Source organism: Oryzias melastigma, linkage group LG6 (assembly GCF_002922805.2).
Source record: "Oryzias melastigma strain HK-1 linkage group LG6, ASM292280v2, whole genome shotgun sequence".
Taxonomy (NCBI): Eukaryota; Metazoa; Chordata; class Actinopteri; order Beloniformes; family Adrianichthyidae; genus Oryzias; species Oryzias melastigma.
Genome location: NC_050517.1, coordinates 12564813 through 12587015, shown reverse-complemented (window position 1 = coordinate 12587015; position 22203 = coordinate 12564813). Strand labels below are relative to the sequence as shown.

The 22203-nt window shown below is 40.3% G+C and overlaps 1 protein-coding gene and 1 long non-coding RNA gene across 2 annotated transcripts in view; both read right to left on the bottom strand.

Annotated features, from left to right (window-relative positions):
- Positions 1-14309: 14309 nt before the first annotated feature.
- On the bottom strand, positions 14310-16659 carry LOC118598839. The gene is made up of 2 exons (XR_004948017.1): positions 15932-16659; positions 14310-14489 (listed from the first exon to the last, which is right to left on the bottom strand). It is a non-coding gene; the product is annotated as an uncharacterized LOC118598839 (long non-coding RNA).
- Positions 16660-18001: 1342 nt separating this feature from the next.
- The window catches only part of LOC112152024 (zinc finger protein OZF), a 5509-nt gene continuing 1307 nt past the window's right edge, over positions 18002-22203 (bottom strand). The window contains exon 2 of the mRNA XM_024281245.2: positions 18002-20263. Coding sequence (XP_024137013.1) covers positions 18738-20263 — 1526 coding nt within the window. The 3' untranslated portion in view covers positions 18002-18737. The remainder of the gene's footprint in view (positions 20264-22203) is intronic.

Genomic DNA, 22203 nt, shown 5'->3' with positions numbered 1-22203 from the left:
ATGAATATCAAGGTGATAGATCACTCCATAGGACTCATATTTATTTCTACGGGCATGCTGTGGGCAACAGGTCATAGTGAACACTTATACAACACACAAGCGTAAGGGTACACTATGCAAGGGGTGCGTTATTGCTGTTGTAGTGATAAGAGTGTGTTCCTTGCATGCAGCCTGGCTCATAGCAATGAGGAACTTAGACAATTAGTCTCTGTCTGGCATCCTACGGACACTTACGTGTAACCTGCACACCCTATGAGAGCAACATTTATGTCACTAAGGACCAAGTACACAACTAGCAACAACTAGAATGAAGCCTAAGGGCGCCGTCCGACAGCATCCCCTATCTGTTTAAAGTGTGTATAACTTATATTAGCCCCACACACACCGGGCATGTGTGGCAAATTCAAAAAATGCGCTGAACATATGTTTTAGAATGTACTTTTAGCATGTGGTGTTTGCATTGGACTGTCACTACCTGCAACTAGTGTGTGTCCTCACAGGTGGAAGAGGCTTCGTGCAAAACGCTGAAGTGGTTTAAATCTGGTGAATCTTGCTCTAGAACTTGATGTAAATATTAAAATCTCCTCCATGATCACATTTCAAGGGTTAGCACTTCTGTGTTTTGAAAACTATCAGTACATGTTCAATTGCTCTCCGTTTTGTACATAGAACCCAAAATGGGACCTAAAAATTAGAATAGTGATGCATAAACACAAAAGTTTTGAATCTGGAAGCCCAAAACTCAGACTTTTTCATTGGAGGGAGTCACTTCAATGCGTGTTTCGGATCCCAGGGTCAACAAAACATTGCAAATACTTCTCGATACACTAAAAAAACAGATTACAATCACACGTTTCATTTTTGTGTCTTCCTTTAAGGTTAAGACACAATTTAAATGAATTGTAATGAAGGGAACTCATTTCTCAAAAACAAAGAAATAAAAAAAAAGTACTAACAGCAACTTCAGACAGAAATCGAATCGCTCAAGTAACTTAAAGTTTAATGTGTTTTGGATTTATTAGACACCAGTGGGAACACTAGTTATTGGAGAAGGCTCCTGTAGTTTTCCTGTGTGACTCTTTCCTAGCAAACTTGTGTTTGTTCTGGAGTCAGTTCACAAAAGGTCAAGCTGGTCCCCCATTGTTCACCAAACCTCTGGTGGCAAAGCTACTAAACGTTAGACGTGATTATTGGTGAGTAAAAGTTTCATTTATGTCGTTTGTTATTGGAACTTGATCTTAAAGCTGTAGTTAAACCAAAATCACAACAGTTAGTATTTAAATGTGATTTGACCGAACACTCTATAAAGCAATGCTAAACACTAAATCCTACTTTTCCTAACAGTTAAAGCTCCGCCTCTTTCATGACAACGTTACTTCCCACTCATGCATCTGTGGGTTTTATATTCATACCACTGCAGCATCTCGTATCTACAGTATGTGACCTTCAATGTATAATAATATATCTGTACTTCTGTCAGGTTGTGTTGTAGTATTATGTGTACTTGGATGTACTGTAGTAGGATTGTGTTTCTTTGTAGTGGAGGGATGTGAGGATTGGTTTAGCTGGTGGTGAGTTACAATCAACCCGTATTTACTCGTGTTTACTTTTACGATGTGTGTCTTTATGGCTGTGTTTTTATATGTGCGTGTAAGTGTGTGCAGCAGGACAGCAGCAGCTGCAGTTTGGTTATTTTGCAGATGCTTTAATGGTGTAATTCAGTCCAGGGCTTCTCTGAACACACTGTGGCCTTATTTCCTCGCATCTGACACATTTCTGCAAGCCCCAGTGTTCTTCATAGGTGCATCTGATTACTAAAATATCTCAGCAGCTGCTCCTGAGCTGAGCTGCTAATTCAGGCCAGTGTACTCCCATTTAAGTATTCCCGGGTGTCTTCATTTATAGCTGTGTAAGCAGCCAGCCAGGCCAAGAGAGAGCGCAGAACTGTTTGCTATGCTGAGCATTCAGGGACTTCAGGCTTCTTGGTTAAAATATTTGACCTTGTCAAGTGACATATAATCAATTTGCGGATAACGTGCCTCAAACATGTGATTTATTTAGCTGAAGTGGTTGACTCCTTTTCTCTCTGAGGTATTGTGTGAAGCTGCACCGCCTGCTTCTCCAGCTGCCTGCTGGTCCTCGCACACCTGCAGGGTGACTCACTCATGGAGCTCCACTCCTGGCTCCAGAGTTGATAATACAACTTCGAAATAATGCTCCTTTGGAGAGATTGTTGTCCTTGAAAAGAGTTTAAAAACTATTTGTGTGCATTATTATTATTTTAAATTATATTTTAAAAAAATGCGATCTCCTTCATTCTTAATTCACCAAAATTAACATTTTATGACCGTGATGGTCCTGATCACGAGGGCTGACCAAACAGCTCATAGAGATGAGGCGCTATCAAAAACAACCAAGAAAATGGTTCTTGACTTCAGGAGACAGTTTGGTCCTCCTCCACCAGACTTACATCTCATTCCAACTCGTCACATAATGACATCTTTTTGACGTTTTGGGGGTTCCAAACTCGTTGGTTTTTGACATGCTGTTCAAATTAAGGGGTCCGGATGTTTTGTCGGACACAGTACTAGACATTGACCGAACCTGGGGACGCAGCCGATACCGGTAACGTAACCTGATACCAAAACCCTGGCCCAGTCTGCGTCTGGAACCGGTATTGCTTGTACTGGTGACGGATTATTACCGGTACCAGACGCAGTACCTGTACTGGGCTAGAGTTTGGGTCCCAGGTTAGGGTATCGGGCTAGGGTACCGGCCGTGTCCCAAGGTTCAGTCCGCATCCCAAGGTTCAGTCCGCATCCCAAGGTTCAGTCCGCGTCCAGTACTGGGTTAACGTTAGGGGAGGGTACTAGTGGGGTCAATGTCCCGGTACCGGACCAGTTTCAGCCCAAAGGTTGGGGAGCCTTGATTTAACTGGAACAGCCAGCATGTCAAAAAACAACGATTTGGGGACACCTAAAGCGTCGCCTTTAACCATGCGTCAAAATGTGACGACTTGGAGAATGTGTTTGTCTGAGGGCCTCAACTGGACTGCCAACTCATCAGCTCTGGTCACTGAAACACTGCAAAGATCTTACCTCTTCCTGGAGAAGCTCCATGTGTTTAACTGAACCACCACAGAACCAGTGCTGATGCAGACTACTGTGACGCTGTTTTCTGCAGGCAAACATGATGACTCTACTGGAACGCTTTCAGGATAAGGAAGGATTACGGAGGCAGATTTCAGCATATTGTTCACAGAAGTCTTTCTTTCCTGACCCTTGAATCTGTCAGGAAAGCCCCAAAGTGAACTATGTCTAAGCAGGACAGCAGGCATAAGTCTTGGATCACACCAGGTGCAAAACAAGCAGAATGACTATCCAACAACCGCACAGACAATCTCAGACAATGATGCAAGATTGCAAAGTCACTGCACACCTAGGTTTTGTTTTTGTTTGTTTGTTTGGTTGTTTTTTTGTTTTTTTTTGGTGGCCTTGAAGTGCAAATCAAATTACTCAATGCAAAAAAATATTAAATATCATAATAACAACTAAACAAATATTTTTTTTAAAAAGCATTACATTTTAGAAATCATAGCAAAATTTCAGGAAAACAAAACGCATCTCAGAAAAATTAAATGAAATTAAAATTAAACATTTTAGAAAAGTATTTTGAGTTCTGGAAAGTAATTTCCAGAAATCAAAAAGAAATGTTAAAAAAACCAAACAATAAGAAACAGAAAATGATAGTTAAATGCGGCATCACTGATTAATTTGAAGTTTGATGATTTGAGGATTGATTTTTTAAATGTAATTTTTGAAAAAAACATCCATATTTTCACTATGAGAACAAAGTGGAGTCATAAATAAATGTCGTGAAATGTTTGTATTGATTCAATTTTAACTTCATGAAATCGGTGACGTCATATCCGGCGTTAAGAAAAACGAAAGAAAAGTAGTGAACATTGTGTTCGAATTGTCTTTAAAATCCAGGGCACTTTATAGTCCCGCACCATGTAGTTTTTTAGTAGTTAGGGATTAGGGAAGGAATTCAGACAAATTCCCCACTGGTGGCTTGTGAATCTTGGTGTTTTCTAGACGATTAGTGTCTTGCTAAACGTCTATCATTTTCTCCTGTTATTTGTTCCACTTGAGCAAAAACATGAGAAACTGATTGTCAGTCAGAGTTACTTCCTAATTGGACAGTTTGATCACACACAAGTGGGATTGACTTGGGGAAACCCTGAGTTGTATGTCACAAATCAATTAACTTTAGAATTTTAAAAGAAAAAACTTTAAAAGAAGAAAACATCAACAAATGCTGCATATTTTTTGCAAACAGAAAAATCTGCAGACACACATGCACTAATCTGCCCCCTGCAGGTCAAAGTATATTTTTAAAACGTCATATCATTCTGAAGATGAAAGTACAGCAGTGGACTGCTAATGATTTATTGATCTTTCTTGTTTGTTCACCAGTATTTGGAGCTGGGACCAGAATAAGGCACTTCTGATTTACTCCTGTGTTACAATTTAGAAGTTTGACCATTAAAGTCACTTGGATGAAACTACTTGGATGAGTGGTGAGACGTTTCAAGCGAGAAGACAGAAGCCGTGACTCAAAACATGTGACCATTAACATTATTTTGACTTTTTTTAATACAGCAACCATTCAAAAAATCTACATTCCTTGTGAAAGGTAGCATAAAGTCATTATTTTTTATTATTTTCTTTTTTTAAATTGCAAATGTTTTTCAACTTATTGGATTTTTCTGACGGCATTAATTCAATAAATATTAATAATTTATTGTCTGTTTTTTAATTAGTCAGGTACGATGTGTCCCGGGTGGCATGGACGTGCCTTGGGGTTCCCCCAGGAGGACGCAATGTTCTGAGTGAATGAAAGCTCTTTGTTTTTTGATTAAGTGGATTATTTTATTCTAAAAAAAATACTTGTTTATAATCTTTCTTGGTTTATTGAAAGTACTGGGAAACATCACTGAGTCTGTGAGTTAAAGTGCAGTAGAAGGAATCACTTACAGTTTGTCCATCAAGATTTCTGCACAACAATTTAATTTACCTTTAACAAAGAAGAAATGACATTCAAGATTTGTTAAATAATAATAATAATAATAATAATAATAATAATAATAATAATAATAATAATAATAATAATAATAATAATAATAATAATAATAATAATATTAAAAATATTAAAAATCCCCAAAATAATAAAATGAAAGAAAAAAATGCTGAAATGATTCAACAATTTCAACCAGACTTTGTGCAAATAGGTTAGATTTCATTTAAAGGGAATTTTAGCATCTTCAAAAAGATGAAAAACAAAGATAGGAAAAAAAATACTTTATGGTTCCTTAACCCATTTCCAGCAGCTCCTGAACTGTTCCAGATCTTTAACCAGCCAGTGCCCTTCAGAACTGGACTTCAGGGGTGTTTACATCTACCAGGTGGAGAAACCTTCAACTAACACCACCCAGACCATGAAGGGACTAAAGTGCAGACTGTTGTGTGTGTTTATCCAGAATGGATCAACAAGTTTGTATTCTGGAAGGTAAAAGGGAATTATAAACTCATAAAAGACCCACTCTGAGGAAAAGTGTCTTTGGTATTTCTGAACATGTTCTCGTTGAAAATTAAAGTAAAAATGGCATTTCTTTGGGAAATGTTGATTAAATTAAATTACATTTAATCAATTCATTGTGAATCATGAGTAGACAAAATAATGCAGTGTGAAAAAGCTTGTAGATGAGAGTAAGAAACTACTAAGGCAAGCCATGAGCTCCCTGCTCTGCTCCTGATGCAGATAAAGAGATTCATGAACGCTGTTTCCTCGTCTGAACTGGAATCTGGCTCAAAACTGTACGGTTGGATGCTCCGATATTTCTCGCCATTTTTGTTGGGATTGGGGGCGTGAGGGGCTGTAAGCTAGCGGGAGAGCATGTTAACAGATTGGAGAAGGGAAGTGGGGGCAGGCTTACTCTACACCAGGGCTAGGCGACCCCGGGCCTCGAGTGCCACCTTCCTGCATGTTTTCCAACATACGCTGCTCTGGCATGTTCTTACTGGCTGGTCCAGGTAGTTGTCATGAGCCCTACTCATGACTGATTACTCCGCTTCGCATCGGACACTTCAGGCCTCCACGTCGTGTGTTAATTTCTCATAACGCACACTTCATCGAGTATTCTCCTTTACTAAATGCTCGGATGTTATTCTGCTAGTGTTGGCAGTGTTGGTTTAAAACTAAAAATGGGCTCCATTTGTCCCCAAAAGCCACACTTTGGACATGCCTGTACTAGAAACCAACACACAACTTTTCATAAATTAGTTCTTTACTTCCTGGTTGATTTCATATCCACTAAAATGATCAGGTTTGTCTCTGTGGTTTAGATTCAATACTGCAAAGAAAGTCATGGCAATCGATATGTTCCTCCTCACATATGCAGCATAATTAATGACATAGTTCAACAAGTTCTCATGTGATGGCAACATTTTTTGTAGTCTATGTTTCATTCCTTTTAATTTGAAATGTTCTTGTTCGTCCTCTGACTGTTCACCGTGGAGATGCACAAGGATCTGAGCAGAGTCTCTCTGTCTAAAATGTTCACCTTTGACCCCGTGATGGCTGCGAGGCTTCAGAGCGTCTGAGAATAAATCTGACCGTATCCAGCGGCGAGGCGAAGAAACAGAAATATCTGTTTCAAAATGTGATTTAAAAATGTTCTTATTAGTGGTCTTAAGAATGAAGACAGTATTAGAATGAGTTTGTGTTTGGTTCAGTATTCTCCAGCAGGATGGAGGAGCATGAGGCTGTGGTGGATCTCCGTGTGAGTTGTTGCTCCCTTTGGGTTCAATTAGGCTCATCAGTGACATCCAGCATGTTAGAGAGCTTCAGAGAAACAGAAAGGGTTTAATTTTGAATTTTACAGCTGTTCAGACGTGAGCATGAACGCAGCGCTGCAGATACGCCACTGTTGTATTTTTAATGTCCAGTCACTCTCCTACAAGTGCAGCAGTTAACATTTAAATTGTAGAATAATGACGCAGAATGCATGCAGAGGATGCATTATTAATGCTGTCCCATGGTTCTTTTACTCCAGCGTTATTTCTATCTGTCCGGTGGAAAATCATCAGGGTTATATGGCATAATGTGGTTATGGATGTCTTTTAAGCTTATTTACCAGCAACACTGTACTTAACGGGGTTGCAGGAGACGTCCCGTCTGCGACTGGCTTTCTGCGCCGCTGCTCTCCTTACGCACGGCTGAAATTACCATTTTTCATAAAAATGAAAAATTTATTGAACCAAGCAAACAACAAACAAATCTTGTTCTGCATAATGGTCCAAGCGTTTCTATTATCGACAAGAAATACTCTGCTGAGAACAAAAATATCTGCTGAATATTTATGGAGTCAGTGTAATATGACTTATTTATTTTTGCTTAATTATTGAAAGTGTGCAATGCAGATCATTAATTATTGATTCCAATATATTGAGGAACTCCAAGACATAAATATTTGGCCATAAATATTCATCGTCAGCATGCCAGTGTGTGTTAGCTCTTGGTTTAGGTTCTTATTCTGCAGAGAGCGTTTCTTTCAAAGCCATTTCTGAGTCACTTACTGTATTTGTGTTTGTCTCTCTGTGATCTCAGCTCATCATTGCATTCGCTAAAGTGGCAGAAAACACAAAGCTCCATAAAAAAGAAGCCTGGTCTTTATGGATGAAATATAGGAAATGACACAATCCCTCTGTTTTCAGAGCATGAAGTAATTCTTTTAATGGCCTGCCAGATGCGCACTCCAAAGTTTGATTTTGCTCGGCAAAATGAGAGCAAAAATCCTGAACGATTTATTATGCTGTTTGTGCTTCACTTCACTAGTTATTGCATGCAATTTATTTCCTACCTTGGGGTACTGCAAGCCATTTTTCTCTATTTTCAGAGACTCACTTGTCTTTCCTTGATCCTGCATGCTGCTGACTAAACTCCTGCCTCCAGCCATGGAGTCGGAGCACCGCTGAAAACTGCATCATTATGCTGCAGCTGGTTAACAAAGAGAGGCGGTGCAGATCATCGGGCGTACGACTAACCGCATCACGCAGCTGTCCTCTCTCTGGTGCCAGGTGAACGGACTTTCTAATGCTGTTTGTTCAAACTTCAGTTCAATCACACACTTTTCATTTTAGCTGGATACCCAGCAACTTCCGGATTGAATCCCATTTAAAAAAATATTATTAGTGTTAAAGTCCCATTCCCATCATCTTTTGATCTATTGTCAAAGTGTTCCTAGTAGTCTTTTAATTAGAATTATGTTGTTTTTAGTCAAAATCCCAAACCGGTGTCGCTTTCTAGAACATAGTTTCTGCAGAGTGGCAGGAGTTCATTAAAAAGTTGTGGGCAGTGTAGTTGGCAAAAAGTAGCCTGCCCCACTTCCTATCATCCATCTGTTTACACTCTCTGTCACTATATTACAGCCACTCACACCTCCAACCTAACATTAGCAGAGCAACAAAAATGACGAACGATATCAGAGCTATCCAGGTGTACAGTTTTGAGCTAGAATCACAATTTGGGATCTTGTGAGCGGACTAATGTCTGTGCAGGGGAGAGGAGACATTGCCATTTCAGTAGATAAATCATTATAGTACGTTCACACCGAACGCACAACAAATTCGCGTGGCCCACAAATCTTTCTCCGCATGGCAAATTAGCTGTTCGTTGCCTGGCTGTGCATGTGGGAGGAGCTACCAGCTAATATTTTTGGCATGATTGCTACATGGAGCAGCATCTGTGGATATCTCACGTAGAATGTATGAAGACACAGATGACATTGAGAGATCAGGTTTATTTACTGTGAAGAGCTCTACAAAAACATCAGTAATCATGTCTAAATGGTTTTATGGGTTTATGGGTTTATGTGATTATTAAAAGATTTTTCACAGCACTGGGGGCTGTGTCTGAATGACAGCCGCTTCTGCTGTGTTTCTGTGTCTCTGTGGCTGAGCTTGAAAGTTCACTGTCTCCCATTAACCCGTGAGGGGAAAAATAAAAGCAATAATAAAATTAGACGACCTTTTTTTTTTATTATTATAAGAAAATATCCCAAAGCCAGCACCCCCCACACACGACAGCAGCTCTCTGTCTACCAGCATATAGAGCGAGTGAGCTCTGCTGGCTTCTGTGAGGCTGACTGCAGCAAGAGAGCTGCTCCGGATGCAAACGCTGGAGATCAGTCCAGACTATCCCTCCTTCACCCAACAGTAGCCGGATGAGCTCTACAACCCCGCAGCCCCAGCAGGTTAAGAAATTAGATGGAAGTTCGGGACAAAAATGCTGGCATTAGATTAGTATTCTATCTGCTGATCTAGTCACTGAAAACGTCACATACCCAAAGCTGAGTTCCTGATTGGTAGATGAACATTTGAACTCTAGCCGCATCGCCCAATTCGTGCTGGAGCGTTCAAGTCTCGCTGCAGCTAGACCACCGCACCCATCGCTCAAATTGCGCCACGTGACTTGAGATCGTCTCAATTGGCATCTGTGTCATCAACTTATCATTGAAACTGGTTGCCATGCAAATTATGTTTGGTGTGAACGCAGCATTAGTCTGAGGATATTTATACAAAGTTTTCTAATCCAACACAATTTGAGAAAAAAATTACTCATAAACGCAGTTTTAACTGTCTATTCTTTTATATAAGTCCTCAGCTATGCGAAAAATGCTTTTTTTATGCTTTTTTTTTAAGAAAAAAAGATGATTTTCCTCAGAGTGGGTCTTTAGCTAGAAGTTAAATAAATATGATAGTTTTACATTATTAGGGTCTAAGTTTGATCATAACAATTATTATTATGTTTTGCTTCATTGGATGTTTCTTGCTTTATTTTTGTAATGGTTTAAAACCACTTTGGCTGTACAAAGACACTTTATAAGTAGACCAAATGTAAACAAGAGCAGTATGATGAAGTACAGCTTTGACTTACTATTTAGCAAGTAATTGGCAAAAATAGTACAGTTATTGTACATAACCTGGAAAGTGCTTTGTAGTATAATAACGGAGTTGTATTTTCAGATTCAGGAAACATAATTAGTCCCAATTCATTAAATACACAACATCGTCATACAAGCAATAGCCCCATTTTGTATTAAAAAACAAACAAAACAAAAAAAAACAATAAATCTCTCAAGTTTTTTTCACATTTCAAAGTTTCTGCAGTTTTTTCAGTTGAATTTGTGTTTGTATTTATGTATTTGTTGTTGTTTTTTTGTAAACATACCATCAAATCAATTCCCTTTGTTTTCATCAATTCAGAACCTTTTTTGAGCACAACATTATGTTTTGGTTTCACACAAAAAGTTGAGTCATTAAATGAGAGCTGAAAGAGAGATGCTGAAAATGTTGTTGCAGTTAAACTTGTTGTGAAAGAAGCACACGTTTTTGATGTGTTTTTTTAATTTGCTTTCCACCACTCTGCACTGAAAAGAGAAGTGCATGAATCAGTAAAGGGGGTAAAACCTAAAAATGTCCTCAAGTCCTGGTCTGTTCCCCCTGCAGTTAGAGAAAATGACCACCAGGTGGCAGAAAAAGCTCCTGCTGTGCCTTCAAAAAATGACTCTGATTACCATTAAGTTACTGCTCACAAATTGGATTTTTGATATGCAAAACGATTTTTAAATGCAAATTATATGCTTTTTTAAATCCCCTAATATCAGTAAATATGGCATATTAGAACTTTTAATATTCTTAAGAGGGATTAGCAGGCTGGGCTCTGCCGTGTGCTTATGCAGGGTTTGAGCCTGATCAAATATTAATTATTCTAAACTCGCTCTTTTAAGAAGACCTCTTTGATGTTGATGTAATTTTTCATCAGATCTCACACGGTGGTATCTTCTGCAGAGCAGTGGGCCATAATTCATTGATGAGCGGCGCACAGACGTTCACATCCTGATGTGGAGACGGAGCGCAGCTGTAGGCCGCTCAGACCTGCAGAGAATCAGCGTTCAGAGGCTGGATTTCTTCCATGAATTCTTCCCAACTTCTCCACTGATTCTGCAGACAGCTGAGGGAGTTGTTTGTTTGTTTCACCTCTGTGATTCATTTAGAGTTTGACACAGAAATAAAACTCAGGAAAAACTGTAGGAGAAGTGATACTAACACAGAACAAAGTTGGGGCTGTCGTCGTTCTGTTGTTAGCATCATTTGGAAACGTTGGCGTGAAGAAGTGATCTCTGTAAACACGTTAAAACGGAGCAGATTGACACAAATTGCACAGACGAAGGCCTCGTTTCTGCTTTCTCCTTTCATCTCGCTTCACTTCAGGGTCTGAACGATGCTACTAAAATAAAGAGAGTGGGGAGACCTGAGGCGAGGAACGCCGGCTGATTAGTTAGTTCACTGGAGACGAGGAGCTCTTTGGAGTCTGCAGATATTTGTTTTCTTTCCACAACGTATCTGAGGAAGGGAATTAAAGAGAATGCTCAACGCGTTTGTTCTCTTCAAAGCTCAGAGAAGTCTTTCGAGTCTGTGTTGTGCGAGCGTGCTCATTATTTCAATAAAGCCCATTTTGCCCCATGTGATCACTCCAGAAAGAGAATGGAGGACGGCCTCTGCTCTCTTCGTAACGCTGTTAATAAAGGAAAGCAGCTCCGAGAAGAGAAGTCTTTTTATCAGGACCGCCGCTTCGTCCTCAGACTGAGCCGGCTGGAAGGCCCTCGAGTCAGCAATCACACGAGACAGACTTCTGTTTGTTTGCCACTAATGGGATAATGAGTGACAGTCCTGTTATTTACTGCTGCTGCCGAAACACAGCCGAGGGGGGTTCTGATGAGCAGCAGCAGCCGCTAAAAACACTTTTCCAGGAAGTACAAATAAAAATCGGTTGTTGCAGAACCCTTTAATACCGGAGCTCCAGTGTTTATGTTCTTTTCGATTTTAAACCGTTAACATGATCAACGTAATTCCAGTCAATTCTGAAGGAGAAAAGCGGCTCGCCGAGCCGCTTTTCTCCTTCAGAATTGACTGGAATTACATTGATCGTATTAAAGACTGAAAACTTACAGTATGTTAAAGATTTTGTGTTTAAGGGTTAAAGAGTCACTCCAATGAAAACTGTGTTTTTGGTGTTCTAGGGTCATTTTTCTAGAGACGGTGGACATATATGAAGAAAATTAAGCTCAAAATTGCTGTATTTTTTATCCAAGTTGTTGTAAATCAGGAGAAGACACAAAAAATAGCTAATTTATGATTTAGAAAATATGCTAGGTGGATCAAAAGCTTCCTGCTTTCAGGTCTGCACCACAACTGAGAGGTGAAATTCTAATGAACTACTGCCGTTCTGCAGAAACTATGTGCTATACGATAGTTTTTTTTTTTTGAATATTTTCACCAAAAACAACATTATTATATTTAAAATACCACTGGGAACAATTTTACAACAGATGATCTCCAATGTCACAAAGCTTCTGGACAACATCCTTCAGAGGCTTAGAAATGAATCATACCGTGAAAAGAACGCAGCCCCTGCTCTAAAACACGACAGAGGCTCGGTCATGGTCTGGGCTGCAGTCGGAGCAGGTTCCATAAAGTCTCACGCCAATCAATGTGGATCTTAATGTGTTGCTCTGTGTCAGAAAGTCTTTCAAATGTCTCTTTCAACAAATATTACCCCATATTTTTCAACTGGGATCAATAAAGTTTTTATCCATCTGTCTGACCTGAAACAGAAACAGCTGAAAACACCAAGAACTGCCAAGAACAAAAGATCAATATGTTCCCTTTAGTCTTTTAATTATGACTATGCTTAATTTAGCCAAAATCAAAAAGGTTGTGTCCTTTTTAAGACATATTTTCTGCAGAGCGGCAGGAGTTCATTAGAAATTGTGGGTGGGTTGTGGGCTGGACTATTGGCATAGAAATGAGCTCCGCTTGTTTCCCATCAGTCCGTTGTTTAAACTCTCTCCTGCTAGCTTATAGCCCCTCACAAGCCCAAGCTAACATTAGCGTAGCAAAAAAATTGGTCGCGCAGTATTGGAGTTTTCCAGCCGTACAGTTCTGATCCAGATTCCAGCTCAGATGAGAAAAACAAAGATATTAATTCAGATGTCTACAACCTGCGGCCACATAATAAAATAGTTTCTTAATCTTAAAAAGTAATCTCAAAGTAAGAAGTGAGACAATAATAGGGGGAAAAAAGTAAACTAACTCAAACATGAACTCATTTAGAAACAGTTGAAGGACAGTGTGTATCACAAGTCAAACTACAACATTTTGACATTTTTGTGAGTCCTGTTCTGTACTATAAAAAATCAATGTATGTCAATAAGCATAACTAGTATTAAGGCGCACCAGATTATTAAGCAAATTTTCTATTTTTGAAGAAATTAAGGAATTTTAAGTGTGTTAGAAAAATATGTCAGGGATCTAATTAGCTCAGATTTCATTTTGGTTTGTTAGATTTACATTTATGGGAGAGATGCACCAACAACAATGAAATTACCTATTTATGTAATCACTGCTGACATTGCACTTACTACTACTACTTTTGCTTCATTGAGATGATCATTTGAGACAGGGTCTCTTTTATTTTGAAAGGAACTTCTGCAAAAAGTTTAAAAAAAGGCTATTTTCTTTTAATCTTTGTGTTTTATTCATGCAAAAAGAACAGCAGGTCATTTATGTTTATCATAGCAGTAACAGTAGCATAAATATAAATCCGTGTCTCGTTTTTTTAAAGGGTGAGTGTAGACTTTGTAGCTCCTACTGAGTGAGAAATCATCTCGAATGGCTCTTTCAGAATTCAAAGTTGCAGACCCGTGCATTAATGGATCTATTTGTCTGCAAGTGGATGCATCAGAATGGAGAGGAGCAGGGAGCTTGTGGCCTACTGACTGTGTGACTATTTGTCACTGCTACAAGCTTTTTCCAGCAGGATTTTTTCATCTGTTCCTGATTCAGAATGATTTGAATAAAGAAATAATCAGAAATGCAATTTTAATCTTAATTTTATATATATATTGATGTATTTTCCCATAAGAAAAATGCTACAATATTATGTAAAAAAAAACACAATTTCTATCAGAGTGAGTATTTCCGACCCAGAGTTCACACGGATGGCGCTTGCTTGGCTCTAACCTCAATTACCAGGAGCAGTTTGAGGTTCAGGGTCTTTCCTAAGAAACACTTGGACAGCAGGAAGCCATTCTTCAGTCCTCCAATGCTCTATCGATGCACTATAGCTTCTGTTGTGCAACAATTCATTCCAATTTTTGTCATTTTTCCGTGGACTTTGATTCATTTCTTTTGTCAGATTGTTGTTTTTTTTTTTTGTTGTTGGCTTTTTTTGTGAGATTTGGAGGTTTATCTGTAACACAAAGGAGCAGGAAGGTGTTTCAAATCTCAAGAAGACGGCTGCAGATGTTATAAAGCGATCGTCTCTGGCCCAACAGCTGTCCTCCTTAAAGACTTTCCCAGCCCCTGCAGAAAAAAAAACCCTCATTATGACCCCAACCAGACGTTTGAAATGATCAAGCAGGGAAGGCGGGGCGAGTCCATGCAGAGCCTCATGAATCAGTTATGTGTTTTTAAAATCCTCAAAGCTGAACTTTACTGAAATTTTGTTGAAAAGATAAAAAGAACAAAATGTTAAAGACCTTTAAGAGATCAAAAGGTACAGACGGCCTGATGGCTTTCAAGAGGGTTGAGTTCAAGTTTTAGCAACTCTCCAAATAGATCCATACAAAAGATGGAAAAGGAATAAGCATCAGCCCCCCCACCCCAAGAACAGCAGCTTACTCTTGAACCCTGCTGCTCTGCTTTCATCCAATAGTAAACCATAGTCTTCCTGTCCAGAGACTCCAGTTCAACCTTCAGGTCAAAGGTTCATGTTTCAGGTTTTTCTCTGTTCTTGCAGTAAAACAAATGCAGCCGGAGCAACACTCTGAAAGCTTAAGTTAAAATGTATTCCCAAGTCTGGATTTTACACTAATTAGCCTCCAGTCAGAAACAGAAACAATCAGAAATGTTTGATGTGAAGAAACCATTCATAAAGAGGTGTCTTTTATATTTACAAAAGCAGAATGCATGTGAGATAGAACAGATCGAAACACAAATGAATCCGCCCATTCACAGTTAAAAACTAAAACCTGCTGATGACTCTGCAGGTGATCCCAGCATCCCTCAGCTGGACGCTGATGGACGTGACGGCGCCGTGAGGAAGCAAAGGTGGAGCAGAACCCAAGAGCTACAGACAACAACCACAAGAAGTTCCACTCTGATCATCATTTTGATCTATCATAAAACCATTCCCAGTGGTCGTTTATTTATGATTATTTCTGCTTATAGCCAAAACTTTTTTTTATAATCGTTTCCCATCGTCTCCTTGTTTACAACGTCTCCCACTAGCTTACAGCCCCTCAAACCCACAACCTAACATTACCGGTGCCACGAAAATGGTGAGCAATATTGGCGTACAGTTTTGATCTAGATTCCAGCTCACATGAGAAAAGCAAAGACGTTCATGGATCTATTTGTTGGCAACTGAATGGATCAGAGTGGAGCGGAGCAGGAAGCCATTCAGTGTATTTTCTATATAACAAACACAACCTTATTTGAAGGGCAGTTTTGCGTCTCCTCCCGATTCCCCACAATTTGGATAAAAAATACTCAGAAAAGCAGATTTTATTTTCATTGTATTTACCTGTGTCCTCCGTCATCAGAAAAACACCATTAGAACACATGAAATAAAAAACGTTTTTATTGGAGAAAGTCTTTAAAGAGACAACATCACCACCATGGAGCTTTAACCAACTACAGAACTAAAGAAACTGAGTGAAAACGCAATTCCCTCAAAGGTTTGACCCACATCAGAGTTCATTTCCTCAGACAGCTCTGATTGGTTAACAGACATGAAAGCTCACCTGAATTATGCTCACCTGCTGCAGATCAACCCTGTGAGATGAATGTCCATAAGGCAGGGCTAAGGTGACAGGAAGCACTCCGCTTTAAAAAGCTACACCATCAACACGTCCTAAACCAGACAAGGTCTGGTGTATCAAACTCTAATTACCCAGAAGCCACTGCAGGTGGGACACATTTGGAATTAAAACAAAAAACATTAAAAAGAAGTCCTGAAACGTTTTTATTGATGGCTTTAATGGTTTCTCATGAACATGAGTGGAACATAGAATGAAGATTATGAACAGTTATTTTGAACAACAATTCTCACATATCTGATCCACATTTGACTTCATAGAGTTCAACAGGATGTTCCTTGAAGATGATCATCAGTAAATATATTATTGAAGTCAACTTTGTACACAGACATATATGAGTTCTTGGTACACGTGTGTCCTGAACCGGCTAACGGACCACAGATTATCCCTTACACCCCTAGTTTCACCCATAGACTGTTTATAAGAATAACTGGACAGAGCAAGCCCCCCTACTTCCGTGTTTTTTTTTGTTGTTTTGTTTTTTATTGAACAACTGAACATGACAGAACATAACTTAAGCAGTAAACTAACAAAATTATAAAATCAGATGTTCCATATAGGAAGTACCACTGGGTTGCAAAAAGGCCAAAGTCCCATTGACTTACATTGAGAAACAGACAGTTATTTCTCAGTCATTTTATATGTCAGAATAATCATTCTTCCTCTGCTGCTTTCTGATTAACTTCTTTTTTCTAATCCTAATTTTTTTTTAAGATTTTTTTGCATTATCACAAGTTATTAGAGTTATAAATTGACCAATCAGATGGCTCAATAAGCGTTTGTGGGTCTGACGTCGAACGTCTGGGGGGTTTGAGTGACAGATGACGGGTAGCCAATGGGAGCAGACTTCATCAATGGGTCCGTGAAGACCTTTTAACACCTACTTTACAATTCAACAATGTACCAATCATTGTCCTACTGTTGTTTTCCTCAATGGAATGTACCGATGCAGCAGTTTGAAACAACAAGAGGAGCATGCTGTCGACATTTTTAGATGAGGATTTACTCTGTAGAAATAGATTTCACTCTGAGGTTATGTGCTTTGGACTTTATTGTTTGATTAACATTCGTTTTTCTTTCTTTCACTGTTTTGGTTGTAGCTTATAAATTCTAAGTTGCGTATATGCGCATAAAATCCCCAACCAAAGTTTCATCTTCTTCACTTTTCCAGCTTCAGCCTGAATTAGACGCAGCCGTCTTAGGAGCGCGAGACAAACTTGGACCTGGTCGTATTTTCAAACAGAAAAAAGATCCAGCTGTTCACTTGTTAGGATGGTTATTTATTTTAAATACCACTGAACGCGCTTCTCACATGCATCTGATCAGACTGTAACGTGGCAGCGCATGTGAAGAGACAGCGGCGGCGTCACCCAAATGCTCCTTTAATCTCGACAAAAAGAATCAAATGTTGGAATGGTTCTCCCTCAAAGGCTTCAACAATGACTTGTACAATCAGCCCAGTCTCAGTAAAATGCGTACATATGCCACGATTTGGGAAATACCGTGTATAATATACGTCAAAACCGTTTTTTGCGTGCATATAACATGCGCGGTCCTAAACGTGTTAAAACGTGTTTTCCACGTTTGACACGTCCCCTGGTGGAGGCGTTAGCATCACAGACAGCCCCACAAACGAACAATTTGCTTTTCTAACCCTAACCATAACCGTAATCCTAACCTTAACCAGGAACGACGTCATTTAGAAAAGAGCCGGAGGATTTCTGACCACGTGATCAAAACGAAAAAAACCTAAAAAGTCATTCTCCCGGGCCGCCGTTATTGAAGCTTTTTACATCCCGCGGTCTGGCGTGGAGAGAGGCGGACGGTTGCAATAAACTCACTCCAGATTGGCGACAGTACTTCCTGTAGATTCCATGACTCAGCTATGACTCAGACCAATCGCTGAAGGTGGGTTGCAAATGGCGGTATCCGTTTCAGGAATTGACGGTGAAAGCGGAGGCCTACTTTCGCGAGGAGAGGAAGTAATGTATTTCCAATGGGGGACCTCATTGCTCGCTCTGTCCATTATTTTTACAGTCTATGGTTTCACCCCTAGCCGCAGGTAAAGAAAGTGCTAACAGTGCCACCCGGAGGCCAAAAGTATATTACAGCGGTAGAGTTTTGAAACATCATAGAGAATCAATGGGTTTCAGCAGTCGTGACTTGACGGGCCAAAAGATAACCTTTGACAGGCCGAATTTGGTCCACGGGCCCCACTTTGGGCACCCATGTTTTATGTCTACTGAACAAGTTTATTGAACATTTATTCATGTCTATGTACAACTAAGGATCTCGTGCATGGCCATGCTTCTTTGAGACGTTTTAGCTTGGTTTATTTTTGTGTCTGGTCATCAGAAAAGTCCTTAGCAACAGTTGCTAGCGTCATTAGCTCCTGTCGTTTCACAGGACACGCAGAAGATATTGTTTAAAAGTACATAAGACATGAACAAATGTTCAGTAAACATGTTCAGTAGACAAAGGACCAAATATATAGATAGTGGACGCAAAAACATATTTTTGGCACAAAAGGAACCCCATACATCCCAGCCTGACCCAGACTCTGCCTTCAGAGGCCCCAGAGTAAACTGAGTTTGAGACCGTGGTCTATACTAAATGTAAGGCAGTAAACTTGCAATTTTATCACACATTTGTTGTATGACATAAAAGTATCATGGAAGACCATAAGAACCTGTTGTGTCCTCTTAAACTGACAGAAGAAGCGGTTGGAGTCTCAGCACCGCTCCATGTTGACGCTTTGAGACTGGCGGGAAAACAGCTCCTCCGACGTGTGAATCTTCATGTGATCGTTGAACGTCAACGTGCTTCCAAAGGTTTCTCCACACTCCTCACAAGCGATGGACTTGTGTCCGCTGTGGGCGGCCGCGTGCCTCTTGAGTTTACTCATCTGGCTGAAGGTCTGCCCACATTCCTCGCAGGCAAAGGGCTCGTCCTGGCTGGCCACGTGCATGCGCATGTGGACTTTCAGCTGACTGTTCTGCACGAAGCGCCTGCCGCACACTTCGCAGCAGAACGGCCTCTCTCCCGTGTGGATCCGCAGGTGGCTCTTCAGGTTCACGCTCAGCTTGAAGCTTTTCCCACACACCTGGCAGGAGAAGGGAGTCTCTCCGGTGTGGATCCTCATGTGGCCCTGTAGGTGATCTCTTTTCACAAACGTTTTGCCGCAAACTTTACACAGGAAGGGCCTCTCCCCGGTGTGGACCTTCATGTGTCTGATCAGCGTGGAGCCAAGCGTGAAACTTCTGCTGCAAACTTTACAGGAGAAGGGCTTCTCGCCCGTGTGGATTCTGGTGTGGTTCTTCAGACTCACGCTCTGTTTGAAGGTTTTCCCACAAACCTTGCAGACAAACGGCCTCTCGTCCGTGTGGAGCCGCACGTGTCTCATCAGCCCGAGGTCCTGACTGAAGCTCTTCCCACACTGTTCACACGTGTACCTCTTGTCTTTCTGAGTCTCCCTCTGTAAGGGTTTCTCACAAGCGTCGGCCGCCTGATCCGCGCTCTCTGGGTCGGCGTCTGCCGTGTGGACTCTCCTGTGACTTTTCAGCGCGCTGTTGCTTTTGTAGCTCAAACCGCACTCCTCACAGGAGTAGGGCTTTTCTCCAGAATGGACCCGCATGTGGACGTTCAGGTGCCGTCTCTGTTTGAAGCTTTTGTCGCACAGAGAGCAGGAGAACGGCCTCTTGTTAACGTGGATGATCATGTGGTTGGCCAGCGTGCCGCACGCCGTGAAGCTTTTGCCGCACACGTTACAGGAGAAGGGCTTCTCCCCCGTGTGGATCCTCATGTGGGCCACCAGGATCGCGGCCGTCCGGAAACTTTTGCTGCACACTTTACAGGGAAACCGTCCTCCCTCTGGAATCTTCTGCGACTTCTTGAAGGACTTTTTCAACTTGTCGGAGTCGGACTGACTTCCCGACAGGCTAACCGTTTTACTGGCCTGACTTTTGTCATGGCTATCCTCCTTTTCTGCTAAAGTCTCTCCGTCTGCAGGCGATGTCAACTCTTTTAAGTTAGTCATTACCTGCTGAATGTTTAGGTAATGTTCTAAACAGCGATCATCCTCATACGGAGGAATCATCAGGGAGTCTGTCTCCTCCTTCAGATCCGGCAGCTCCTCATCCTGGCTGATGCAGAGCTCCTCCACCTCATCTTTAATCTGTGGCTCCTCCTCCTTCACGCTGGTGTTGGTGTCCTTGTCACGGAGATCCTCATCTGTGCTCCCATGATGCTCGGAGAGAACTGCATATAGAAGAGTCAGGAAGTTTACATTAATGTGGTAGAGGACAAGCAAATGTGCTTTCCTAACTGATAAGGCTGAAGAGTCCAGCTAAGACGAGGAAAAAAAAGACGTTCACAGATCTATTTGTGTGACAGTGGGTGTATCAAAATGGAGCAGAGAGTTTGTGACCACAGAGCGTATTTTCCCAAAAACCCTATTTTTTTAACAGCATGACTTCCAAAGCCTTCAGCTATTGCAGCCAGAGTTTAAATAACCTACAGTGGAAGATCTTACTTTCTGATTGTAGCTTTTCTTCATTGTTCCTTATTAAAAGTCAAATTTAAAAAACTCTTTACTTAAATTTTCCAGCTTCCTTTTATTTCAATAGGTCGCAATTCCTTATTTTTCCAACAGAGCTGATCTCGGTCTGCAGGATGAACGGTCAATCCCCGATGTTTTAACACTAAAATAGAAGGCGGAGCTTTAACTCGGCTCCTCTTTAGTAGAATCCCCTTCCACTGTCAGCTCTAGGACCTCTTATCGTACTGTCTGATGAAGCTGACAGGTTGTAGGACGCTAGTGTTATAGGGCAATACAGATCAAAACGTGCATCACAATAACAATATACATCAAGAAATACAATAAATGTATTTTCACTTACTCTCTGAAAAAAATGACAAAAATGTCATTGCTTACTTTTCTCTGACTTTATTTTTTTTAAGTACGGTAGCCAAGAACCGCCATTGCCAAAAAAAGTAACAGCAAACAAAAAAGAAACTATGCAAAAATTAAAAAAAAATATTTTTAAGGTAAAAAGAGATAACACAAAAAACAAGAAGTAACTGCAAACAAAAAACATTGTGATGCAAACAAGAAAGCTACAACGAAAGTCAATTATCAGGGATTGTTTTTGCCAACAGACTCACAGGAAGTGGATTGGTTTTTGCTATATATGCACTGCTGCAAGAAGGATATTTATTAAAACTCCTGATTTTTTAACCAAGTATTATATTCACAAAACTAAATTTAACAATAACTCAGATTTTTTCTGATTTACATACAATGTATTTCCCCTAGTACAAAAAAAAAACCCAATTTTAATATGTCATTTTGCTCAGATGACATGTTAAAGTGTACAAAAGTTTCAAGTTTCTTAGTAGAAAAACACATTTTTACTCAACAGTTCAGCAATACAAATAAACTGATAGAAGAGAAATGGCATGAAAGACACTTTTCTGTCACCCACATGATATATATCATCATATCGCCCAGCAATATAAGACGCTGTCTGATTATAGTCAGTGAGGGGGGGGGGGCACTTCTGCAGTCAAAGCTGACTTCCTGTTTCTGCATTTCTCTGGGACCAATCACTGCTTACTGGTGATTTCCTGTTCCGACATGGGGGCGTATCATTAAAACAAGAGCGACTAAATTGACTTCACTTGGTTGGAGTTGGATCAAGTTATTTTCTAAGGGTGATGTCATATCACTCGGTCCAGTTCTCTTATACAGTCAATGTTCGTCCCGAAAACAAAACATCTCAAAATAAAACCATCGCAAAAACCGATGGATCTAAAAGAAAATGAACCAGCCGGTATAAAAGATGGATGAATAAATCCACCAACATCTGTATTGCAGCTTGCTTTTTCAGACAAAAAAAAATGTTTTTTTCACAATTTCATTGATCAGAAACACAAATCCAAATACTGCGTTTTCTTCAGTTTCTAATCGCTCAAAAGCTTCACCTGTGCCCCCCACCCCCACTGTGCAGGCGTAACACAAGTGAACACTGGGATGACAACTCCTGTGACAAACATGATGCAAAATGTGTATCCAAGACTTCTGGATCGGTTTTTTATCCTCACACAAACGTCTTCTAAAAACTCATTCCAATCATCTTTTCATCTATCGTAAAACTGTTCCCAGTAGTCTTTCAATTACATTTTGCCATTTTTACTCA